Source organism: Ictalurus punctatus, chromosome 24 (genome assembly GCF_001660625.3).
Source record: "Ictalurus punctatus breed USDA103 chromosome 24, Coco_2.0, whole genome shotgun sequence".
NCBI lineage: Eukaryota > Metazoa > Chordata > Actinopteri > Siluriformes > Ictaluridae > Ictalurus > Ictalurus punctatus.
The window spans coordinates 19,841,787-19,867,842 of NC_030439.2; the positions used below are offsets into that span (position 1 = coordinate 19,841,787).

The following is a 26,056-nucleotide window of genomic DNA, read 5'->3' on the forward strand; positions in this document are numbered from 1 at the left end:
CGGAGTCACGTGACGGCAAGCGCGCGTTATGATTGGACAACGCTCCTCCTTGTTTCGTGATCATTGGCCAACGCGACGTCAGTCCACTCTCCTATTTTTTGAATTTCAAACCGCGGTGATTTCCCTCCTCGAGCGCACTCTCTAGTGCGCACGCTAAGGCGTTTCGAGTGCACTACTTAGCGGCCGAGGAGTTGTTTTGGGACTCGGCTCGTATTTTCATCCTGCTGTGGAGTTTGCCACGTTGCCGCAGTTGCAGAACAACGCCACCGGGTGTGTTGGGAGTATTTTTTTATTTTTTTACTCTTCTGTTCACCAGTGTACAAAGTGACCCGATGTAGACGGCGTTCCACGGGTAAAGGAAGACCCGAGAGAGCTTTGAGGTTGATTCCAGAAGTTGTGAAGATGCTCGCGGGGGTGATAGTGGAGGAGGAATTTGATAAGGAGCAGGAGCTGTGGTACAGCAGGAAGGAGCTTGAGCATGGTGAGGTCAAGCTTTTAAACTGTCCGCCTACGTCCATCTCTGAATAATCCTATTCCTTAGACATGAAGACCTTCCTATTCCTCAGATATCATTCTGACACCTTTAATGCACCATTATGTCCTAAATATTCCACTAAAATTGCACTGTACCTTTAGTATTAACCTATTTAATCTAAAATATTTTATATATACACGCATCTTCATCACTGCTTATATTATACTTCTATATCCTATTTATACTCTTTAAAAATATATATTTTTTATTGAGTTAATGAGGGCAAAAAAAAAAAAAAAATCCCAGACTGTTTTATTTTCTATATTTGAAGCAGGTTAATATGTCTAACACATAAAAAAAAAATAATAATTATATATATTTGAGGCTATTTCCGGTTTGGATGCATAATAATGCACCTTATATATTATAGGCTTAGATATGCGAGTTTATAAACGCTAGTACGCATCCTCACTGCAGATAAACAGTATTTACTTCATTATTTCTTCATGTCCCAGTATGCTGGGGTTAATCTGTATAAAAATATGTGTTTTTAATGCGTTTTGTTTAGTTCCTCTCATCAAAACTTTACCGCATTGCAAAAAAAAAAAAAAAAAAAAAACAACCGGGCTTGTTGAGAAAGCGCATACTTCCCCACTAAACAGTGTGCGAGAGCAGGACGCCAGTGCAGGCGTGAATACTACTCTCACATACTCGCTAGAGCGGTAGTATGCGGATTGGAAGGCAGCCAGGACGGTTCCTAAGCAACGGCGTCACTGGAAGGTCACGCGCCGCGAGGCAACGGTTTAAATCGCGCTTCCGCATTTAAAAATAAATAAATATTTTTTGGTTAAAATATTTAATTATTATTATTATTATTATTATTATTATTCATAATAATAAAACTCACAGGTTTATATTAACCCGCTCGTCGTAATACTTCGTAATCGTTTCCATAGCAACCGCTCGTTCACAGGGACTTGTACAGCGCATGCGCCGTGTAACCAACTCTATTCATTAATAAGCAGATTTTAAAAACAACAACAACGTTTTTTGTTTGTTTGTTTGTTTTGTTTTGTTTTTAGCAAAGAAAACAAGTATAATCGTTGATCTGGTGTCGTTTCCTGTAAGGAGATGTTTATTTAATCATTTTTTCTAACGGAAGGAGTCTCCAGTGTCAGCTGTAACGTTTAAGGACAGGATCTTTTTTAAAAAATTGTTTTTTTTTTCCCATGCTTTTGTGGTATTTCGAGAGGGAGAAAAACTGGGAGGACAGGAGCTAACTCGGTCGGACGGTTTCGCGGAACATCCGTGACGTTAAATACGACTATAAACGGATAAAAAAACGAGTCGTTTGATTCGTCAATCGATGAAAACATTGTACAAACCGGATTCCGGTACACTTCTCAAAAGTAATGGTGTTTTTTTCTTAAATTTCTAATGTCAAGAAGAAGACAAATAAACATGCATTAGATTTGATCTGACTCCTACGAAGCAGATAACACGAGTGCGAGTCAGACGGAGGAATTTTTTTTAAGAAATGACATCGTATATGTGTTTGTGTATATATTTATCTGTCTGCTCAGATTACGGAAATGTTCCGCAGCCGCCCGGAACAAAGCCTGGGTGTTTAGAACTGTGTAAATCTTTGTTTCGGGAGACTGTTGTGGTTAAAATGTTAGAGGAGACGGGTTTTTTTTGTAAGTTCCTTATCAATGAGCGGTCTTGTATCTTAAATTTTAATAGCGTATCACTAAATATAATATAAATGTTTGCTAGAGTTTTATGTTTATAGGTTAGATCTTGTATAATCAGACCATCATAAGTGTAGTAAATGTCATTTATAGTCGTGTGTGTGTGTGTGTGTGTGTGATTTAGAAGTGTGTGAGGCTCCATGTGACGCTCTTGCGTCAGGATTTCTGTGACTCACACGTTGATGTCCAGCATGTGGCTCGGTGACTTCCTGTGTCTGGACTGATAAGGTGTGCAGAGCTGTTCATTTTACCCTGCGCTTAGTGTTTACTGTTCTGTGTGTGTGTGTGTGTGTGTGTGTAGATCTACACTTGGCTGCAGAGTTGGGAAAGACTCTGCTGGAGAGGAACCATGATCTGGAGCAGGGCCTTCAGGAGATGTACTCCACCAATCAGGAGCAGCTGCAGGAGATCGAGGTGACGCTTCCTTCCCGCTCGTCGTACGTTTACGCGGCGTTTATTTAGAAACAGGACGTTCCACAATGCCGAGCCTACGTCCTGTTTCTCAATAAACACTCTGCGATTCGGACAGCGTGTGAGAGAACGAGTTTGTTTTCCACGCTGCGTTAGAAAGCGGTCTGATCCGTCCACTGTAATCATCCTCAGGCATCTTTTCCAGATCCACAGGTCTGTCCGGAGGTTATTTCCTCAGCATGACATCCTCCTGTTAGTGTCTTAAACTGGCCTCCTCAGGGACGGCAGCGGGAACGGTGTAAACACATTCTGATTACTGGCCGGGGATCTAGTTCCCATTACTACAGGAACCTTTCCAGGAACTCTGACGTTTTCATGAACTCAGGAACTTGAGGTCTGTTTTCACCAGGGAAGCCACCGGCACTTCTAGTTGTAGAAACCTTTCGGTTCCTGGAACAAATTTAGTACTTTTATGTAGGACAGGAACTGTCGTGGGCGGAGCCTGCCGTACTGAAAGTCTCTGATTAGTCAAGCAAAAGATTCCCAGAATGTCCAACTTTCTTACCTGCAGTTTTCCCCAAAACACTGTTTAGATAACAAGCGATTACTCGAATGTGTTTTACATCATGACGCTATTTCCGGTGTTCCGGTGCCATTCCTGAAATGTTATTTATCAGTATCAGTTTTCCATTATGGAGTTCCAGGAATTTTGTTTCTTGTCTTTTCAGAGTTCCAGGAATTCCTTTATGGAGTTCCAGGAATTTTGTTTCTTGTCTTTTTAGAGTTCCAGGAATTCCTTTATTGTGGAGTTCTGGAACTTTGTTTCCTTTTTGCATAGTTCCAGGGATTCCTTTATTATGGAGTTCTGGAATTTTGTTTCCTTTGTTGCATAGTTCCAGGAATTCCTTTACTGTGGAGTTCTGGAATTTTGTTTCGTTTGTTGCATAGTTCCAGGAATTCCTTTACTGTGGAGTTCTGGAATTTTGTTTCCTTTGTTGCATAGTTCCAGGAATTCCTTTATTGTGGAGTTCTGGAATTTTGTTTCCTGTGTTGCATTGTTCCAGGAAATCCTTTATTATGGAGTTCTGGAATTTTGTTTCCTGTGTTGCATTGTTCCAGGAATTCCTTTACTGTGGAGTTCTGGAATTTTGTTTCCTGTGTTGCATAGTTCCAGGAATTCCTTTATTGTGGAGTTCTGGAATTTTGTTTCCTTTGTTGCATAGTTCCAGGAATTCCTTTATTGTGGAGTTCTGGAATTTTGTTTCCTTTATTGCATAGTTCCAGGAATTCCTTTATTGTGGAGTTCTGGAATTTTGTTTCCTTTGTTGCATAGTTCCAGAAATTCCTTTATGGAGTTCTGGAATTTTGTTTCCTTTGTTGCATAGTTCCAGGAATTCCTTTATTGTGCAGTTCTGGAATTTTGTTTCCTTTATTGCATAGTTCCAGGAATTCCTTTATTGTGGAGTTCTGGAATTTTGTTTCCTTTGTTGCATAGTTCCAGGGATTCCTTTATTGTGGAGTTCTGGAATTTTGTTTCCTGTGTTGCATAGTTCCAGGAATTCCTTTATTGTGGAGTTCTGGAATTTTGTTTCCTTTGTTGCATAGTTCCAGGAATTCCTTTATTGTGGAGTTCTGGAACTTTGTTTCCTTTGTTGCAGACTTCCAGGAAATCCTTTATTATGGAGTTTTGGAATTTTGTTTCTTGTCTTTTCAGAGTTCCAGGAATTCCTTCAAGAAGTTCTGGAACTTTGTTTCCTTTTTGCATAGTTCCAGGGATTCCTTTATTATGGAGTTCTGGAATTTTGTTTCCTTTGTTGCATAGTTCCAGGAATTCCTTTACTGTGGAGTTCTGGAATTTTGTTTCCTTTGTTGCATAGTTCCAGGAATTCCTTTATTGTGGAGTTCTGGAATTTTGTTTCCTGTGTTGCATTGTTCCAGGAAATCCTTTATCATGGAGTTCTGGAATTTTGTTTCCTGTGTTGCATAGTTCCAGGAATTCCTTTACTGTGGAGTTCTGGAATTTTGTTTCCTTTGTTGCATAGTTCCAGGAATTCCTTTATTGTGGAGTTCTGGAATTTTGTTTCCTTTATTGCATAGTTCCAGGAATTCCTTTATTATGGAGTTCTGGAACTTTGTTTCCTTTGTTGCATAGTTCCAGGAATTCCTTTATTATGGAGTTCTGGAATTTTGTTTCCTTTGTTGCATAGTTCCAGGAATTCCTTTATTATGGAGTTCTGGAACTTTGTTTCCTTTGTTGCATAGTTCCAGGAATTCCTTTATTATGGAGTTCTGGAATTTTGTTTCCTGTGTTGCAGACTTCCAGGAATCCAGGACGGGTTTTTTTTGCTTGGAGTTCAAGAACTCCTGTGTTTACTAGTTCTAGTAAAATAGTAAAACACAACTCAGAACTAATTGTCTAGTCACACATGTAATTAACTGAGAGATAAATTCTATCTTTTTAGGTCTTTTAATTGATTCAACACATTTACCGAATCCTTTAGTCCGTGTAATAAAGGATCAGGTGGTGTCGGATGATTACCTGAACGCGATTGATGAAATAGCTTTAAATAGAGATGAGAAAAGGGGTTCGCTCATAACCAAGGGGTGTTGTTACCGGGGAAACTGGGACTGCGTATCCGTCCAGTAATCTGTCCAGCAGACACTGCACTCCTGTCTAGCTGTCCCGTGTGTACTGTAAGCTTGTAAGTTTACGTGTTTAGTCGTGGTCATAATAACCAGAGCTTTAGAATCTGAGAGCATGTAGAGGCTTGAGCGTTCCTCCGCTACGATCTCTGCACTTCAGACCTCGTCCGTCCATGTTCTGCTTCCTCCATCTGCGTGTGAAGAAGCAGCGCAGGGAAAGGGAAGTCCTGAAAACAAAAGACACGAGAGATTTTCACACAGGAATGCGTTCTGTCCGGATTTCCCGTGAAGTCCAACCCAGTCGACCAAACGCTTTTTTTTTTGTTTTTTTCTTTCGCTGTCCTGCCGCAGTCTCGTACTTCCGCTGTTTCGGTCGGGGAATATTTCACCGACGCGCGGCCTGAAAGGCGTTTGGGTTACGCGTCACTGATTTCACAAACAGGAAAGAGTCTTTCACGTGGAGGCGGAAAGCATCACGTTAAGTCTTAAAAACCATCATATCTGCGTTTTTCCTATTTAATAATAATAATAATAATAAAAGTTTTCTTCAAATAGTAATATTTTTAATCAACTTAAAATGGCCAAGAACATCAACACCCTTACCCCTCATTAAAATAGCACGGATTATGAATATTCATGAATATGCAAATTGTAAACGCCCCACATGCGCACTCGAGTGCGAGTCTTGATTTTGTCTCAAATTTATTTAACAGCAGCCAAAAATATAGTGTCGAAATATCATGTTGCCATAACAACCATGCTCCCCCCGCCCACCACTGATTAGCAAAGGTAATAGCTAGCTAAGCGACTCGTTTGGGATGCACTGTAATGTCTGTGGGTTTTAAGGTTAGCACAAACACTCCATCCTCTAATAATTTGCATATCGAAGGTGATTGGTCCAGAGCAGCAGAGCTTATTTAGTGACGTCAGTACTACAGCCGGAACCGGTGGTCGTACCGGGAAAGTCCTGAGAAATACATGGAATTTAGCTCCGTTTTAACAGGTTTGATCTGTATACAGTGATTAGAATGTTTCATTATGAATGTGTGTGTGTGTGTGTGTGTGTGCGTGTGTGTGTGTTTTCTCTCTCAGTACCTGAACAAGCAGGTGGAGCTGCTGAGGCAGATGAACGATCAGCACACTAAAATGTACGAGCAGCTGGACGTGGCGGCGCGAGACCTGGAGACGACCAACCACAGGCTGGTGCTGGACAACCGCGCGGCCCAGGGAAAGATCCTGAGGTGAGGGGGACCGTGGGACGGGAACGCATCGGAACAAACGATTCCACGTGAACGGAACTGACCTTCACGTGAAACAAATAGAGTGCGCACACGTAGTAAAGTCCAGAAGTTCTCGCAGTGGGGTCTGTGAAACGTAGCCAGGGAGTCCGTGAGTTATTTATTTATTTATTTGTTTGTTTGTTTGTTTGTTTGTTTTAGTCACGGCAGTGGAAAGTCTCGAATCGAGCGAGTCCGATCCAAACCTCGATACCTCAAAAACTAGTCTCCCGGTAATAAGATCGGCCCGGGTGTCAGGTCTTCTGCAGGCGGAACATTCAGGAATAGAAAGCTCTATGGTGCTGATAGATACGCGTTTTCATTATACGCGTATTATTTTATTGATTGTTTCTGAAATAAATCTGCATTTTCAGGATCAGTTATGGCACAATCTCACTTTTTTTTTCTTTTTTTCTTTTTTTTTTCTTTTCGTTAACAATTGGAAGCAGCTGATTTGATTATAAAAAAAAGAATTCCACCGGATCTTTACGCTCGCTTTAAAAAAAAATGAGATTGTTTAAGTACAACTAGAATTGATTATTGGAATTGATAGTCTGTTTTGTCTCCATTTTTTTTCTTCCCAGGTTTAGTAGACCTTACATACTTCATATGATGTATTAATACAAATTTGATTAATTTTACAATTAAAGAGGTTGCAAAAAGGTTTGCGCACCCCTGCTTTGGTGATCTCAAAGGTGCCGATGCTTACGCTTTAGCGAGAGCATTTATGATGTTTGGCAGGTCGCTTCGATGTTTGTTTGTTTGTTTGTTTGTTGTTTTCCTTAAAGCATCGTTCAGACCAAACACGAATAAAATTCACCTGGTGGAAAAGCCGATTCACCGAAGGGGAAAGGACGCGGGACGTGAAGGACGCTGCATGTGCTTCCGATAGCCGTTAATCTCACTACTAGGTGAACATTCAGCTTTGAATTTACAAACTTTGGTCTTGTGAGCCAATAGGGAGCAAGGAGGCGGGGCTTCAGGCGGATAATTATGAAGTAATGATCACGCTGAATTTTTTTCCACGCGCTAGGGTTTGGTTTTTTTTTTTTCTCTGTGCATGCTAGGATGTTCTTGTTAGTAATGTTAGCGCCTCTGGCGGTCTATAAGTATCGAGCAGGAGAAATGCTGAAGGCGTGGTCTAAAGTGTGCACGCTGAAGCCGGTTGGTTAGTTAACGGGTTGAACTGAAAGCAGGTTTGATTTATTCGAGTCATGTCTCTCGCGCTGTCGTGTATATAAAAATGCACAACAGGGGGTGTGGCCTAAAGTTTAAAGCAGAAGATGTGCATGCGAGAAGCGTTTCAGATGTATATGAAATTGTTCAATAGGCCTGGCTCTCCGTTTCAGCCTGACCGAGACGGTCGACGGTCTGCAGTCTCACATGGAGGGTCTGCAGAAGCAGGTGGAGGAGCTGAAGGCGTCGCAGTCGGAGCGCTCGAGGAGAGAACGCGCCGAAACTCGCCGAGGCCTATCGGCTCAGAGCGTCTCCTGCGTCTACGACCTGCACCGGGACACGTGAGTCCGCACACGTCGTCGTGCTTGTATTAGCCGAACCGTCACGTTTGTGTGCGTAGGACACGGGAGGACGCGTCACCCAGTCTCCGCCCCCTCTTCCTCCGACCCGGTTCTCGTCTTCCTCTGAACAGATAACGCACTAGAGATGGGAGGGTAATCTTAGGTTCAGAGTGATTTAAACGTTCCGGTGACGTTTGGTTCCTCGTTTCCAGCTTGTGAAGCAGGAACTGTTTCCTGAACCTATGCCTCAGGAACTAAAGTCAGCCCTGGGTGTTACAAAGCATATGCACTTAAACGCACAGCGTTATCCGACATGTCGCTGTCATCTCCACCGAAACAGGAAGTCCGGGCGGGGCATATCGACTGGCTCCAAGAAAAATGTGTACTTAAAACGGATGAAAGGAACTGCACGCTAGTCTGAAAGCACAGAAACACAAATGCTTTTTTTAGTTGTCGTGCCCCACCCGGTCTCGCTCTGTGCTTGTTTTTGTTTTGTTTTCTGGGTTTTCTTTTCTTTTTTTTTTAAACCTCAGGAATATTTCAGGATGTTAGGGTAAATGAGTCATGGATGAGTTTGACCATGCTCCAGGAACCATTTTAGTTCCTGCTTAAAAGTAGGTACTTTTTCTGCCAACATGGGACTGGACGTCTGAATAAAAAAGAGATTGAAGATATTTTTTTAAATTAATTACACTTTAAATAATAATAATTTAATAATTTGAGTGGTTACACCATGTGCAGTGTCTGTCTGTCTCTCTGTTTTTCTATCTGTCTTTCTATCTGTCTAGCTTTCAATCTGTCTGTCTAGCTTTCTGTCTATGTCTGTCTATCTATCTATCTATGTATCTATCTATCTATCTATCTATCCATCTCTGTCTATCTATCCATCTGTCTGTCTCGCTGTCTGTCTGTCTGTCTATCTATCTATCTATCTATCTATCTATCTATCTATGTATCTGTCTATCTATCTCTGTCTGTCTGTCTGTCTGTGTCTATCTATCTCTGTCTGTCTGTCTCTGTCTATCTATCTCTGTCTGTCTGTGTCTGTGTCTGTCTGTCTATCTATCTCTGTCTATCTATTTCTGTCTATCTATCTGTCTGTCTGTCTCTGTCTATCTATCTCTGTCTGTCTGTGTCTGTCTGTCTGTCTGTCTCTGTCTATCTATCTCTGTCTGTCTGTCTGTGTCTGTCTGTCTCTGTCTGTCTGTCTGTGTCTGTCTATCTATCTCTGTCTCTGTCAGTCTGTCTCTGTCAGTCTGTCTCTGTCTGTCTGTCTCTGTCTATCCATCTCTGTCTATCTGTCTCTGTCTGTCTGTCTCTGTCTGTCTCTGTCTGTCTGTCTCTATCTCTGTCTGTCTCTGTCTGTCTGTTTGTCTGTCTATCTATCTCTGTCTGTCTGTCTCTGTCTATCTATCCTTCTAAGTAATAAAAATCTAAAAATAATAATAAAAAACGCAACAGAAAATAAAATAAAAACTGAATTGTAAACTGAAAGCAATCTGTGATTTAAAAACTTACGTGTGTGTGTGTGTGTGTGTGTGTGTGTGTGTGTGTGTGTGTGTGTGTGTGTGTAGGCGTCTGAGCTCAGAGAGCCTCAGTGACGGTCTCTCGTGGTGGGCGCTGGATGCTGGCCAGGTGGAGGAGGAGAAATCCACCCTGCAGAGCGCGTTGCGTAGCCTGCACACCCAGCTGGGAACTGAGCGCGAGCGTCGGGAAGCGGCGGAGAAGGTTATGGAGCTGACCGAGCGAGAAAACCGGGCGCTGGAGGAACGGCTGGCGCAGCTGGAGAGGACACGACGGCACCAAGCCGAACTGGAGGCCGAGGTGGAGGAGCTGCGGCAGCTGTGGCGCTCGGAAACGCCGAGCGTCCGACCTACAGACTCGCTCGTAGCCGACGACGTGGTCTTCCTCGCCGAAGAGGAGAAGGGGGCGGAGTCAGGGGTGGAGGTGGTAGAGGAAGAGGAAGGGTCAGAGCAGGAACTGAGACGCGGGCACGAGCTGACGTGTATACGCCGCTCGGAGGCAGTGAGGCAGCGCGGCATCTCTCTGCTGAACGAGGTGGACGCGCAGTACAGCGTCCTGAAGACCAAATACGAGGAGCTGCTGCTGCGCTGCCAACGCGGAGACCGAGTGCCGGCGCACAAAGCCGTCCAGACGCCCGGCGCAGCCCTCGAAACGCGGTCGACCTCCCTCACGGACGACTCGTACCAGCCCGAGTACAGGGCACTCTTCAAGGAGATCTTCACATGTATCCAGAAGACCAAAGAGGACCTGAGTGAGAACAGGGCCACGCCCAGGGCCACGCCCAGGGCCACACCCAGGCACAATCAGTGACTCTGGATGGTTGTTGTTGTTGTTGTTGTTGTTGTTTTCTGGGGGGTTGACCAGCAGTATTCTCCGTCTGTTTAAAAAAATTTGTGTTCGTTCATGTAAAATGCATCCTTCAGAGTGTTTAGGTGCTGACCTACCGCAGTGCATTGTGGGATATCAGGTGTGTGTCGGATATTCCACCCTAGGCGTTTTAGAAATGATTCCCTAATCAATACGCTCTATCGTAAACACGCTGAACATGACGGTGTCGTAAACACGACCGCGGCCCGACCGATACAGCAACGTTTTATCAACAACTCCCATAACATCGGCCCACATAATTACATATTCTTTTATTTTATATATATATATATATATATATATATATATATATATATATATATATATATATATATATATATATATGATTACCAGTTAAACTGAAAGTGAAATTATTAGTATTATTATTCATATTCATACGTACGGAAAAAAAACATCCCTTACAGAAAAGTCACGTGAATTTCACACATTTTTTCCCCCACACGCGAGCTTTTCTCACGTTCTTTCACGACATTCCTTTGTTACTTGTTTTTATTCCCCCAACACTTCCAGCTTTATTTATTAATTCATTCATGTATTATTTTCACGACGATTTTCTCCATCTGGTTTACTTTGTTTTGGTTTTATTTCTGACACGCGGTCACGTATCATTCACGGAACGTCACGTGTTCGCTTGAGTTCACGGTGAAACACGGTGAGACGCGTCCTCGCTTGTCGGGGGGTTGTTTTTTTTTTGGGGAGGGGGAGCCCCCTAGTGGCACGGCACGGCGCTGCGTCCGTCCGTTCCGTATGAAAGCACCTGTTGATGAGCGGAACACTGATTTAGAAGTAAACGTGCGAGAGGTCTTCTTTCAGAACGCTTTTCCGTCCATACCGATACCGTAAAGCTCCGTATCGGGCGATCCGATCATCTCTCGGACGTATCGGTCGGGCCTCGGGTTTTGAATCGTCCTGAAACTTACCCAGCTGGATTTTGTCGCTCCGGCTTCCCTGCTAGACGAAACCTTGGCCATTCGCGCGTCTAGAAACTCGCATTGTGCCGTTATTAATAATCAACGAGCGCGCTAGCTTTCTGAAGGCACGCTGTAGCATGTGTGTCAGAAGAAGGAGAGAAAACGATTCGGTAACACATCAGGAGTAAGGGAGGAACTTCACGCTTTCTCCAGTCGGGTTTTGTTTTATTAACGAGGCGTTCTGTTTTATTTCTGCGACCCGAAGCTTACCTCACGAGTCCTGCGTACTGACGAACTTCTCGCGCTAACGTGTTTGCGTGAGATGGTTTCTCACGGCTCGGTGGAACAGCCGCTCTGCACTTTATTCTATCTTACGCATTTCAGGGGTTTTTTGTTTTGTTTTTTTATTATTTTTTTTTTATTATTGTATTTATTGTTTTTATTTTTCCCCACGAGTGGATGTAGATATAAGAGCTTTATTTTTTATTTATTTTCTTAATTTTTGTTCAGTCACTGTATATTTATGACGTGGGAAATGATTATTATTATTGTTGTTTTTTTTTTGTTGTTGTTTTTTTTTTCCATTTGTGAACACTGAGTCGATGTTTTCTTCGTAGATTTATAAGAACGCGTAGTTGCCTGATGGGTAAATATTTATACTGCTTTACATTTTTGTGCTGAATACCAGGTTAAAGGAATTTTTATTATTATTATTATTATTATTATTATTATTATTATTATTATTTGCTCCGAATTTACTCGAGATGTTTTTGTTGTCTGATGTTTGCTCGCGTAGTTTTGCACGGGAGCTGCGGAGATGACCGCTAACAAAAAAACAAAACGCTCGGACCGCCATCATCACGAGCGTCAAACACGTTCACACCGAAATACTCGCGATGCGTTCAGCGTAGCAGATTCTGGTGTGGACGGTGGGGAGACGACGTCATCGCCAGCGCGGTAACAATAGCGTTTAATAGAAGGAAAACTTTTTCAAACGCAAGGAATAACGCTCAGGTTTTGCTGTTAGCTTCTAAAAATAAAAGTCCCCCACTCACCCCCACCCACCTTTTTCCAAGCAGCTCACGGTCGAAGAAAACGCCGGACCCGGGTCCGAGCGTGGAAAGCCGATGTTTGAGCGGATGACGAGGCGAGAGAGAGCGTGGCGGGGTAAAACGCTAAAGCGCCGCTGCACCACGCTGTCTGTCAGCAGGTAGTGGAATGGCGTCGTGTGTACTGCAGGAAAGCAAAGTGAAAATTGGGCGAATTTAAACGGAAAATCATTCTTGGACTGAGTTCCTTCAACGGCGAAGAAGCTCATCGTTCCGCGTCGTCACTTCCTGCTTTCGAACTTCCGGGAGAGCGTGTCCGTGACGCTCCAGCGTCCCGCCGAGGTCCCGCAGCTTCGTGACGAAGATGTTTACGGAAGAGAGGAAATATTTTTGGGTGACTTTAGAGGTTCATTAGTGACGTTGGATTAGTCTCGTCGCTCCAGTGCAAAAAAAAAACAAAAAAAAAACTGGAGCAAACGTCAGAGCAAGACTCGCATTTTATTTCCTACAGGAAAAAAAGAACTATAGGTTAAATAGGTTTTTTTTTTTTCGGCGAGACCGTTCCTTTCCTCTGAGCTTTACTCGGCTGTACGTCGTTCCGATATATAGCGGGACGGCGGAATGGAATTCCTGTCTTCAGGAACGATGTCTTGATTATTTGCACGTGCGAACGTTTTCACACGTCCAGCGCGACTGGTGAAAGAGCGACGACGTGAACGGGGCGTTCAAAGGGAAAACGGAGAAACGTTTGAACACGCGGTTGGGACGTGACGGTGGAGGGTTTTGCACGTTGCGGGTGAAGCGGGGGTCGTGTCGGGTGATTGCGTGGAGAAGGAGAGAGGAGAGCGTGTGATTGGATGATTGGATGTGGATACGAAGGAAGACGAGTGGAAAACGTACAGCGGCGTGTAGCATCTGTCGTCTTTGATGTGTTTTTTTTTACAGATCTTAAATATCTCGGGTGCGTGCGTTTACTCCATTTCCAGATCATAACAAGGACAGTTTTATTTGATTTTGTGAAATTTGAATGTTCAAATATTTGTACCCCCCAGGGATAAACACTAAGTTTAAAAATACCACTTTCCGAAGCAAATTAACGTTTTTATGACGTTTTATTTGATCCGAGGTGCCAATTATTGTTAACAAAGGCTAATTTTTCCATTTTTACGTGCGTTTTTTTTTTTTTTCTTTTTTTTCCTCCAGATGTGCGGCAAGCCACAGAAACAAAACGGAGAGGGGCGGACCCCGACACCGCGAGTCCCGCCTTTTCGTTTTCTGTTGGCTGACGAGACGGAGGCTCGTGACGTCACAGGTCAGAGGTCACCGAGATAACGTCGACGGCACAGCAGTTAAACACGTGCCCTTTCCCCTTCGGTGAATTTCTCTTTAACTTTAGCTGAAAAAGCAGAATAGTCGATCGCCGTAGCAACGGGTCAAAAACGGTCAAATTCTATGACCACGCCATAAACGTCGGCACCTCTGCATCGATCCAGATGTACGTTTATGTTAAATTTGTCGTAGCGGTAAGTCTCAGTACGAACGTGTAGGACGTTTTCTCAGGAAAACATTTAACATTGTCTAGACCGCAATCGATGCATCGTCGCGGTGAAACGACGTTTTGGTCATTTTGTCATCTCAGAAAACATTGTAAAAAAAAAATGAAAATAAGAAATCCCAGGATCTCGGAAACCAAGTAAAAAAAATAAAATAAAAAAAATTTAAAAAGCTATAGAAGGAAAATGGTGTCAATCAAAAATATATAAAAAATAAATATTATATCCGCGCTTCCTTAGGTCACAAGTACAGCATGAATTTTATTTAACGCCTTTAAATGTGAATAGTTTCATCGTAAATATCCTACTAGAGATCCGTCTATACGAAGTCGTCGTAGACTATAATAAGGTCATATAAGGTTATTAAAGGTCAACCTGTAGTATTTAGGCATTACGGATTAGCCGGATTGTGTCGGACGGCTCATGCGCATATTTAAATTAGCGAGTGAGATGGATGTTGTAATATAGATTAACTATCCGGACGAGTAGATGAGCTTTATTCCTGCATTAGGTGCACGTGTGTGGAGATCGGAGTCTTCCTTCCAGTCGGTCCAGTTTAAAGGTGCTAAGAACTTTTTGATATACGCTGACGCTATTAGGGAAAAATTCAACGACGGAAGGAAGAGGGGAGAAAAAAAAAAAGCTAGCGTTGTGCTTTAACTCGGAATGCTAACTTCCTTTAAGCGTGAAGGGAAAAAAAAAATACAAAACGTTGCTTAAATTGAATGTAAACACACACACACACACACACACACGCACTTCCAGGAGTCCATCCATTTTAGTTTTCTGACTCGGTCATGTCAGTGTTGTACTTAACGTGTCGGACGTTTTCTTACCATCGTCGATGAAATGCTTCTAAAATCTAATATGCATAACCTGTAACATGGTGCTGAACTTTGTAGACTTTGTCGCTAAACGCCATAGGAATGCCTTGTTGTTGGGAAAAGTAACAGTGGCGTGAACGCCGGCTAACGCTCGGCCAGGCCTCAAAGCGGCCGATTAAAGAAAGATTTGCAATCGAACGAGTCTGCCGTGTGTTTATTTGACGGAGAGACACCGACCCGTCGGCGTCGAGATGCACTGCGGGAACGCGCCGAGCGAACCGGGTCGCGTACACGGGTCTCACCAGAGGCGCCGACCATCTCTGCTACTTCCGTCCAAAGCGCTACCTTTCTCCGTAACGTCGCGTAAACGTTTAACGAGAGGTCGTGTTCGACAGGATGAGACGAAGCTAGCGTAAGGTCAGGACCGAACGTGGCGAGCGGGGAACTCCAGAAAGGAACTCGGCCGACGATCGTCGAGGTGTGTCGGGTCCGGCGTCCCTAATCTGCATACAATTGAGAGAGTTTCAACTCGGGTGTCGCTCGCTCGCCCGTCACGCTGTTGCTGGCCGATGGGAACGTAGGGTCAGTCCACGCTAAATATAGCACACGGGTAAATTCCGGTCACATGAGCGTTTTCAGTCCGAACTATTTTGCTAAAATTTCCACCAACTTGGAAATAGAGAGGTCATGTGACGGGGTTTTTTTTTTGGGGGGGGGTTGGGAGTTCAGCTTTCCTAAATTGACACACAGACACAGTTTCTTGTGGATTTTCATTTCAGATCGATTGACGTCGGAGAGCCGGCGTGCGTTCGACACCGAAAACGTCGCATTAACGTAAATGTGAAAGCAAAACCGTTCAGATAAGAAAAGACGTTTGTTTATTTATTTATTTTTCTCCCTTTTTACAAATGTACTAATGTTTGGGGGGGGGGGGGGGGGGCGAGGCGAGGGTTCCGGCTTTTTCTAAGGGTTCTACTTTGAAACTCTGAAAGGGGAAACTCTGTTCCCACCGTTGAGGCTCGTGGAATAAACTCGTGAGTCTGAAATAATTACACAAGAAATATTACAGCTTTTTTTTTTATTATCCTCATTCACATCAGTTCAATGCTCGATGTCTAAAACGTTTAAACACACGGCGGTTACGGGAACACTCACTCACGGACGTACGGCGGGTCGGAAGCGTTTTGCAACTGACGCTTCATTGTATTTCTCATCGTATATCTCGACACGTGGCGCAGCCCGGAAGTTCTTTACGGCAAAAAAAAAAAAAAAAAAAAAAAACGTCAGAAAGCGAATTAAAAAAAAAAAAAAAAAAAAAAATTTTTTAAAAGTGCGGCGCGTCTTATACCCCGTCCTCCCGGTTTTTCAGCTCCACAGCCGTCCTGACGTTCGGACGCTTAGTTCTCTCTCACCGGCGCGACAAGTCGAGACGGGTTCAGTCCGTTCAGAGCGCGAGCCAGGGTGGTCCTGAAATAAATAAATAAATAAATAAATAGATAAATAAATCCGGGTGCGTGAATAGCGACGACGTTCCAGCGAGCGCGAGTTCGTGACTGCGTAAACCGGACCAGGCTGCGTTCACACTCGCTGCTTGTGTTGATTACGAAGAAAAAACGAGGTCACACAAACAGGTATTCAAAAATGAAATAAATAAATAAATAAATAAAAGATTAGCCAGCAGGCTGGATCCTGTTACGGACCGGCGGTGGACGGGTGTGGTCCGGGTGCAGACCCTGTACCGTCTGCGGTTGTTTTGTTTTCTTCTTGATCACAGATTGCAGTCATTTCTTACGAGGCGATTCGTTCACTTAGTATCTTCGATACTTGATTCATCTTGGTCTGTCAGGAAGTGGCGTGGATAAGTAGAATAACAACTAAACAACAACATAAGCACTTAAAATTGTCTCATCGATCGCCATAATCGACTAATCTTTAATAGTTTTAAAGCATTTAAAGGTAACCGTCGTTGCCGTTCGGTTGTCTGTCGCTTATACAGAACTACAAATGTTAGGTGAATACCCCGGGTATATATGATTTTATTATTATTATTATTATTATTATTATTATTATTATTATTATTATTATTATTATTAATAATAAAATGAGGGTTGTTTCTCAAGAAGTGTTGGTCATTGACATGCGTCCAATTCAGTAGGTCATAAAGTTGCGTATGTTTACCGAAGAACGGAGACTAAGGTTTCTACCGAGTACTCTACTGTATCCTGCGAAACGCCGATGGTTTTGGAAACGTGCTTCTCAAAAAATTCTACAACGTTATTTTTTAAAAAATTAAAAATTTTAGCTGTATGTAGGTCGGGATGGGGAACCTTTGAACCTTAAAAACGAGAAATGTAAATAAATGAAATCGATCACACTAACACGTGCACCAAACAGAGGCGTCTGTCGATATACTGGTGCACTGCGAGTCACACGCTGATCACACCCAAGACTAGTTCAAAGGGATACGTCTGTAGATCGAGGACACGGAGGGTTAATACAGAAGAGCCTGGCGTAGGAAATTTAACAATGTATAATTTAATTGCAAAATTCTCTAGGGGGCGACAGAGGGCTGCAAGCGACACGACTCGGGCGTCACGCCGAAAAAGTGTGAGAACCCCCGGTTTAGATCTCAGTTTGCACATCAGCGCCAGTTTGTTATTTGCAACACGACGTGCGTCGGGGTTCTGTTTTCGGCCCGCTAGCGTTTTTCCCCTTCGTGTCCAGCCGCTTGGATTTTTACGGTCAAGTAAAAATCGATAAGTCGATAAGTACGGTCGGATCCGGCAGCTCGGATATGCAAACTGGAAGATTTTCCAGAAGGCTTAGATGAATGTAAAGTCATCCGGGTGGATGCTACACACTGGGGGTGGTTGAGGGGATTCCCCCCTCCCCCACCCCATACAATGTAAAACCGCCGCGAGTGCCTAGAAAAGTGCTATAGAAATCTAAAGAATTACTATTATTATTATTATTATTATTATTATTATTATTATTATTATTATTATTATTATAAGCATTTCCTTCTTAATACTAATGTCCAGTACTACTTTGGTCTAAAACTAAGGTCGCTAATTTCACCGATTTAACCTGAAACGCTAGTGTATCGTGTGTGTGTGTGTGTGTGTGTAATATATATATGTGTGTATGTATATATATATGTGTGTATATATATATATATATATATATATATATATATATATATATATATATATGTATGTGTGTGTATGTGTATGTGTGTGTGTATATATATATATATATATATACACATACATATATATATATATATATATATATATATATATATATATATATATATATACACATACATAATGTGTATATATATATAATATATAATGTGTGTGTGTATAATGAACATATCTGAAACGGTATACGTTTATGACGTCTGGATTAGAACACCGTAATCCTGTCCTCACCAGGAAAAGAAAACGTGGGCGTCGGCTTCTTTTAGAAGCTTGTGTTTTCTGAAGACGTTGCGTTTACGTGTGAAATATCCAAATATGTGCTGGAGGTATGAACACTGGAGCCGGTCCACTGCCGGACTGGGGGTGTTTGAGTATTCCCATTGGAATAATCACCGTCCAGAGACTAAACGCTGTGATCAAGAACAAGAACAAACTTGTTTGTCGTGGTGTTCGGTCCAATCGTGACGACCTTTCATGCTTCATCCGAGTTCATGGAAACGCTGGATGCTTTGGATTCATAAAATAACTGTTTAACATGGATCGTTTAAGATGTACATCAGCACACACACACACACACACACACACCAGAGCGCACACTCCTTCCCTGCTTGATGGAGAAGAATCATCGCTTCTCGTTGAGAATCGTCCTCTATCTCCTTTACTCAGACCAAGTTATTATTACGTTTTAGTTTCTTCCCGAGCAGAGTAAATCACCTCCGAACACGTTATCGTTCCTATAGTAACCGCTAAATTCTTTTGGGATGGACGTTTAAAAAAAAAAAACACACAAAAAAACACCGCGTGTAATCGCCGACACGGTGAAGTTGATGGAAGGAGTCTCCAGTGTCAGCGCTTTGTAACAGTCGAGAGGTAACGCTGTAACTTTCCCGACATCTCCAGGACGGAGGAGTTTTACGCTTCTAGCGGTTTCTCGCTAACGTGACGAACTGCCTTGTTTTTTACTCGATTTTTTCATGATTAACTCTGAGAGAGTCTGACGGGGGTCACGTGACGGCCGCTGTTACGATGCGGGTGTCGTTTCGTAGAGCTTAAACGGGTTAAAAGTCCGACGCGTTCTGGAATGAATAAACATATAAATGAATAATAATAATAATAATAGTAAGCGTCGCTGTGGGATAAGAGGAATAAAACACTTCAGGGCATGCTGTTATAGGAAACTAATCAACTTTTTGCTGGTTGCAAGAGCGCCACTTCATCACAGCACTGATTATTGTTTCTATAAAAGCATGCTGTTCGCCGATACTCATAAAACATATTCGAATATGAACGCAGGTCGAGGATCGGTAAGGATAATACACGAAATCCACTTATTAAACCACAAAACCACACGGGACTCGGATATTTACAGACTAGTATCATTTTAGGGCGTTCCTGCTGCCCTGCAGCTGAGGTGGACCAATCAGGAAGCAGGGTTTAAGGGAGGAGTCGGGGGATGGGAGGTTTGCGCTTCGTGTTAACGCTGATGCTGATGCCAGCGCGGGCAGAGAATCAGCACCACCAGTCCCACCAGCACCATCATCGTCGTCATCATCAGGACGAAGAGGAAGGACCGCGACTCCTGGAGGGAGGAAGCGGATGGGACGGGTCGGCTCTGGAGGTACTGGTCCACCGAGTCGGCGAGGGTGTACTTCTTCGGGGAGAAGCCCAGCTCCTTGCGCGCCTTCTCGATGCTGAAGGTGTGGCTCACGGCGATGTTTCTCACCTGGACGACATGGGAGGCAGATCATCATTAACCTGTGATTAAATGTGATAATTACAACTAGGACTATTCATGTAGTAATATAAATCTGGAACTCTAAAAACACGTGAGCTACGTGTAATAATCGAATGGTGAAACGCGACCCCGAAGACGCGCAGATCTCTCTGCGTATACGTCGCCGTACGTTTCGGACTCGAGTCGCCGCGTGTCGTCCCGTGCACGGAGGTCTTTTATTTTGTACGATCTACGTGATCTCCGAGGCCTCGATCGGGTCACGTCCCGGCCGCGCCGGGTGCTGAGAGCTGGACGTGGATCTGTCCGAGTCCGGATCGGATTCTACGCAAGTCGCATTCGTTAACGGTTCTCAGCCGAACTCCGTTTACGCGGTGGCATTACCTTTCCATGAAGCGGCCGCGTTCTCGGCTGGCACGGGATCGACGCCCCCTGCGCCTCTCTCCTCTTACCGCTGAGGATCGGATATCCGCACGGAAACTCTCCCTCGCTCCGGCTCCCCGTTCGGCCCGGTGCCAAACGTACAGTGGCTACATACGGCACGGTCCGGAAGTCCCGGGTCCTTTTGGATCTCACTAAGTGCTTAAAAACGCGATTTCAGAAAAGTCTCTCAAACACTGTTACTTCATTATTCCCTAAGCGCGGAGGAGAGTTTCTCTGAGCAACAGGATAGTCAAATATGTCACGGTTTCAAAATCCCACGTTTGCATGATCATACGCGAACATTTCTCACGGAGAATAAACAAACAAACAAACAAACAAACAAACAAACAAACAAATAAAAGTCGAAACATTCATCAAGCCAAGTGTAGAGATCCCACGATCACACTCTTTCCTTTCTGACACCGATATTGAAACCTTAAGTATCTGCTGATGTCATTTCCTGTCCGATACGTTTCTCTTTAAAAATCACTGAGCTTATATATATATATATATATATATATATATATATTTAAACGAAGGACAGCATAGACGGCTAAAAACGCGACTTGCGCAAACCCGCAGCTTCGTTTATTCAGTTAAACGCCATACTTTGCAGACATCGCTGAGTATCGGATCGTTGCCGTCTCCAGCCGAGTGTTTTCAGTAAGTGATACATCGCAAAAAATCATAAAGTACAGAAGTATATGAAATTGATTCGCTGTTATACAATTTAGCTGCAAAAATTCACCGCAAAGGAAGTTCTGATCTGAGATCTGAGCCGAGTGCACGGATAAAGGAGGTGAGAGAGACGGATTAAAGCGCCGCTGCAGCACTCGTCTAGCAGCACTGTCGACCGGCATTGTGGGTGATGTAGGAAACCGGAGTGAAAACAGACCCGGGAAGAAATTCCAGCTTCGGATCGTGAGGGAAATCTTTTGCGGCTGAAGATCGCGTGCTAATTTAACGATAAACACGCAGATCGAGACGCAGGCCGGACTGCCGCTTTACGTACAGCGGTGAAGCGGTTTGCGTTTCTGACCCCGACCCCCGAGAGACTCGTACGCGTGTATTAAAACGCCACCCACTCGACTTTTTATCGCCGCTCTCTGTGCTCAAACGCGTCTGTCGTTTTCCACTCCTGTCCGAACCCGGCGAGCCGCCCAAGGAGCCCGAGCTCATGATTAATTCACGCGGCCGAGCAGGATCGCCGCTCCGAGCTCCGGCGCCTCCTTCTCACGTTTCAGGCCGAGAGGAGCCCGAGTCGGAGAGCGCGCCGGAGCACGTCTGGACCTCGCTCGCTCGTTCCTGGTGTACGTGGTTTATTCGATCATATTTTGGGAAATAAAACCAACGAACGTCATTAGAAAGTAGCCTACAAAAAAAAAACGATTCACTGGAGGACTTCACTCAGTTCTCAGATCAGCTTTCTCACTGTTCAAGCATCAGCGTGAAGATTAAAACGCTCAGCGGTGTGCAGTTACAGGAAAATAATCTACCACAGGGTGGCGCAATGAAGCGACGCTGACGTCCTTTAACAGCAGTCCGTCGTGGATGATCTTGCTGGAGCGGCAGGATGCGGAGTGTTTCATTCCTTACAGAACACACACAGAAGAATGAGCACTCCAGAGCAAGAGTGATTTTTTGAGATGTTTGATACTCAGTAAAGTTTGAGATGTTTGATATGTCAGCAGTACGCGTGTAATTCAGGAGCGCATGTACAGCGGTGATTTTAAACAATATTTAAAAAAAACAACAAAAAAACTACGGAAATTTTTCTGTCCAATACAGAACTACGGCATCTTTCCTAGTCACACTAAGAAAATAAAAATAAATAAATACCCCCCCCCCCCCCCCCCCCCCCCCCCAACAAGAAGAAAACTATAAGCACAGAGTCAAAATTCGCTTGAATCCAGACAGATATGGATAGACAGATAGATAGACAAACACAGACAGATAGATAGATAGACAGACAGATAGACAGACAGATAGATAGATAGACAGACAGATAGATTGATAAATAGACAAACAGACAGACAGATAGATAGATAGATAGATAGATAGATAGATAGATAGACAGATAGATAGATAAATAGACAAACCCAGACAGATAGATAGACAGACATAGATAGACAGTCAGATAGATATATATATAGACAGATAGATAGACAGACAGATAGATAGATAAATAGACAAATACAGATAGATAGATAGACAGACAGACAGATAGATAGATAAATAGACAAATACAGATAGATAGATAGACAGACAGATAGATAGACAGACAGATAGATAGATAAATAGACAAATACAGATAGATAGATAGACAGACAGACAGATAGATAGATAAATAGACAAATACAGATAGATAGATAGACAGACAGATAGATAGACAGACAGACAGACAGATAGATAGATAAATAGACAAATACAGATAGATAGATAGACAGACAGACAGATAGATAGATAAATAGACAAATACAGATAGATAGATAGACAGACAGATAGATAGATAGATAAATAGACAGATAGATAGACAGATAGATAGATAAATAGACAAACAGACAGGCAGATAGATAGATAGACAGATAGATAGATAAATAGACAAACAGACAGGCAGATAGATAGATAGACAGATAGATAGACAGACAGATAAATAGATAAATAGACAGATAAATAGACAGGTAGATAGATAAATAGACAAACAGGCAGATAGATAGATAGATAGATAGATAGACAGAAAGATAGATAAATAGACAAACAGACAGGCAGATAGATAGATAGACAGATAGATAGATAAATAGACAAACAGGCAGATAGATAGATAGACAGATAGACAGACAGATAGATAAATAGACAAACAGGCAGATAGATAGATAGATAGATAGATAGATAGATAGATAGACAGACAGACAGACAGAAAGATAGATAGACAGAAAGAAAGACAGACACACAGACAGATAGATAGATAGACAGATATATAAATAGACAGACAGACAGACAGAGAGATAGATAGACAGACAGACAGACAGATATGGAAACAGATAGATAGACAGGCAGACAGACAGATAGATAGAGAGAGAGAGTGAGGGAGAGAGAGATAGCGTATATAATTTATATACACAACCAAATGAAGAATATTTAATTCAGACGTTTTAGGTAGGTAGGAGACGAGTTCATATTTGTTACCAGCTTCCATTTTCGAAGCATCATTTGCTCAGAAATGTAAACCCAGACTTACATTCACACCTAGATACTGAATAATTCAGCGTAATTACTGACAACGACTCACTGGACCAAGCAGCAGTAAACACCCCGTAAACACGGATCCGTGCCGCCGTGTTAACCCGCGTGCAGCCAGGGCCGTTTCCAGGCACCAGCCTGGGGGCGACAATGAGCGGCCCAACGCCCCCGCCCCCGCCCCCACCGGACTCACCCACCCACATGACACACAGTACTCAATCCCTACGGCGATCGCTTAGCTGTGCCTCGCCTTGGCTAGCGACACCAAACTAGCCTGGTCTCGTGTTAGATAGCCAAAAAGTTTGAGATGTTATAGATCTGCTAGTCCTGCAAACAGCAGTAACACCCGAGGCGAGTTTTACGATAAATCCTTTTCATAAAAGGACTATTGCGTCTGATCATTTCATACACTGGCAGGTAAATCACCACCGTTTCGGTTAAAAAGCAACAATGACCAGGTATCATGAGTGCACGATTATTCGTGTACAGTTATTAATAAAGTGTTACCGAAAAGAAAAAGAAAAAAAAAAAAAACGAGGGAGAAAGTCGAGCTGAGAAATAAAGGACTAATAAAGCGTAAATGAGAATAATTAGGTAGTAATTACTGAATAATACGCGAGGGCGTTCAAGGAGTTTAAGCATCCTGAGATCAAATATCAAATTTTTTTTTTTAAAGAAATAACCTCGATGTACACGTTTAACTCAGCACGACACCTGAACATCTGCAAAACAAACAAACAAACAAACAAACAAATAAATAAAAAGTTGTGCCTTTTATCTTCTCTCGGTTAGATCCATGTAATATTCGGTTTCTTCTGAAAGCGCATTTAACGCCAGAAAGCAGTTTTAGAGAAAGTACACCGTATCATACACGATAACCTTTTAACGCTCGCAAATGAATCGACTCACTGATTCACCTGCCGCCCGTGACATCCTTTTCAGGGTGTATTATAAACGGCAGGGAACAGCGGGTGAGGAACACAGAGAGAAACAGAGGAGTAAAGGAGTGTTTCGGACCTCGTTTCTGGTCAGGAGCAGAGGGATCTCCATCACGGGCCTCAGAGCCACGTGTAACTGCTCCATCAGGAACGCTGCACACACACACACACACACCATGATTTTACATTCAATCGACTCGGAAGTATTCCTTTTGATGATGATGGCGATTAAAGGAATGTAAAGAGAAATATGCCAGAGTCCTACCTGCTGAGTAGACGAGCGAAACCGGGAGCCGGATCAGCGGACGAGTGTAGCCCAGTCTCTCAAACTGCTCAAACACACAGTTTTAAACACACGTCAGGGTTAAAACCGCCCATTCAGGACGCACTGTCTATAGCAGGGCCGTTCCACCGAATGGGTGCCGTCTGCTTGTTCTAACTCTCCCACATGAATCTTTTTCTTTTTCAGTCTCTGAATCTGGTAATAACACACACAGTCTTTCTAACTCTTCAGAAATGTTCACTGGTCCATCTCAGATCATTTGATTTCATTTATTTATTCATTCTGTACACGGAGAGGGCTGCATTGTTCTCAGTCCTGTTACCGAAACTCCTGTGGGGTTTAAAAGGCGCGTTTAAAAGCGTCACCGCGTCAAGAACGTGGTATTTTTCTAAAAAAATGTCAAAATTTATTTTAAAAAAAATATATATATATATATATATATATATTTTAAAGCAAAGCAAAGCCATTTTTTTTTTCCCTTTTAACGGAGACCCCAAACCTCACGTTTTATCCTTTAAAACACGTACGCGTCGGCACGATTATATTTTCACCCACGACACCGATCTCACACGTTTAATCCCGCGCCTTCAGATCAAAAGCTTTTGAACACCGTGAGAAACACTTCAGTCGGGTGTCCACAAACTTTTGACCGGGAGTGCGTATTAAGGCGTGCGGTTAGATGGACGTACAGGACACATGCGTTCATAGTAAAGTGTATTGTTCGGTTAGCATTCATGCATATTTATATAACGTCCCGGGGACGGAAACGGCACCCTTTCGGTGGAACGGCTCAACAGACGGCTCTGACAGCAAATCACAGCGCTCGCGCTAATACGTTGTCGTTTCTATAGCAACCAGTACAGTTTCCATAAAAACCAATACAATTCCCATTATAACCATTAAAGCCATGACATATTATATGAGAGACTCTATTGTCGTGTTTGTTTTTTTTGTCCCCCGGCAGGGACATCATGACGATACTATCACGTGAACGTGGCGTACGAACAGCACTGTGACTCACCAGCGGCGTCATCCAGTCGAACACATTAACGGATTCCCCGTCGTTGATGAAGTAGGCCTGTCCGTTCTGAAACCAAAGACGAGACACCGTTACTGCAGCGATTCCGACCGTCCTCGGTAAGCGTTTCTTACCGACCGTCCTACGCTGTTTATTATTTTAGATCGTTAATTACACCTAGTGTCACGATTCTCGGCGCCGGTACGTGTCGACTCTTTAGTGTCGGAGCTACTAACGACGCACGGGTGTGTTTTTCATAACGTACATACACAGTGGTGCTTGAAAGCTCCAATTTTCCATATATGTGCACAAAGATGACCTGAAACATCCTAAAAGTCCTAAAAGTGGATCGAGGCAAAACAACAGCGGATGACGGAAGCCGGACTCAGAACTGTA

General features: G+C 43.2%; 2 protein-coding genes across 4 annotated transcripts in view; one reads left to right on the top strand and one right to left on the bottom strand.

The window, feature by feature from the left end:
* The first annotated feature begins 59 nt into the window (after positions 1-59).
* Positions 60-15,021, top strand: cdr2a (cerebellar degeneration-related protein 2a). 3 transcript variants are annotated; one of them, XM_017454152.3, is made up of 5 exons: positions 60-481; positions 2,528-2,640; positions 6,373-6,521; positions 7,907-8,074; positions 9,649-15,021. In XM_017454152.3, the coding sequence occupies exons 1-5, from the start codon at positions 403-405 to the stop codon at positions 10,406-10,408; spliced, it is 1,269 nt and encodes a 422-aa protein (XP_017309641.1). In that variant the 5' UTR covers positions 60-402; the 3' UTR covers positions 10,409-15,021. The 3 variants fall into 3 exon arrangements, with proteins under 3 accessions (XP_017309641.1, XP_053531031.1, XP_017309643.1); XM_017454154.3 differs by lacking the exon at positions 60-481 and adding an exon at positions 492-1,884; XM_053675056.1 differs by lacking the exon at positions 2,528-2,640.
* Positions 15,022-19,500: 4,479 nt separating this feature from the next.
* The window catches only part of sdr42e2 (short chain dehydrogenase/reductase family 42E, member 2), a 15,576-nt gene continuing 9,020 nt past the window's right edge, over positions 19,501-26,056 (bottom strand). Inside the window, exons 8-11 of the mRNA XM_017454054.3 lie at positions 25,664-25,729; positions 24,625-24,688; positions 24,439-24,512; positions 19,501-19,749 (exon numbers count right to left, since the gene is read on the bottom strand). Coding sequence (XP_017309543.1) covers positions 19,501-19,749; positions 24,439-24,512; positions 24,625-24,688; positions 25,664-25,729 — 453 coding nt within the window. The remainder of the gene's footprint in view (positions 19,750-24,438; positions 24,513-24,624; positions 24,689-25,663; positions 25,730-26,056) is intronic.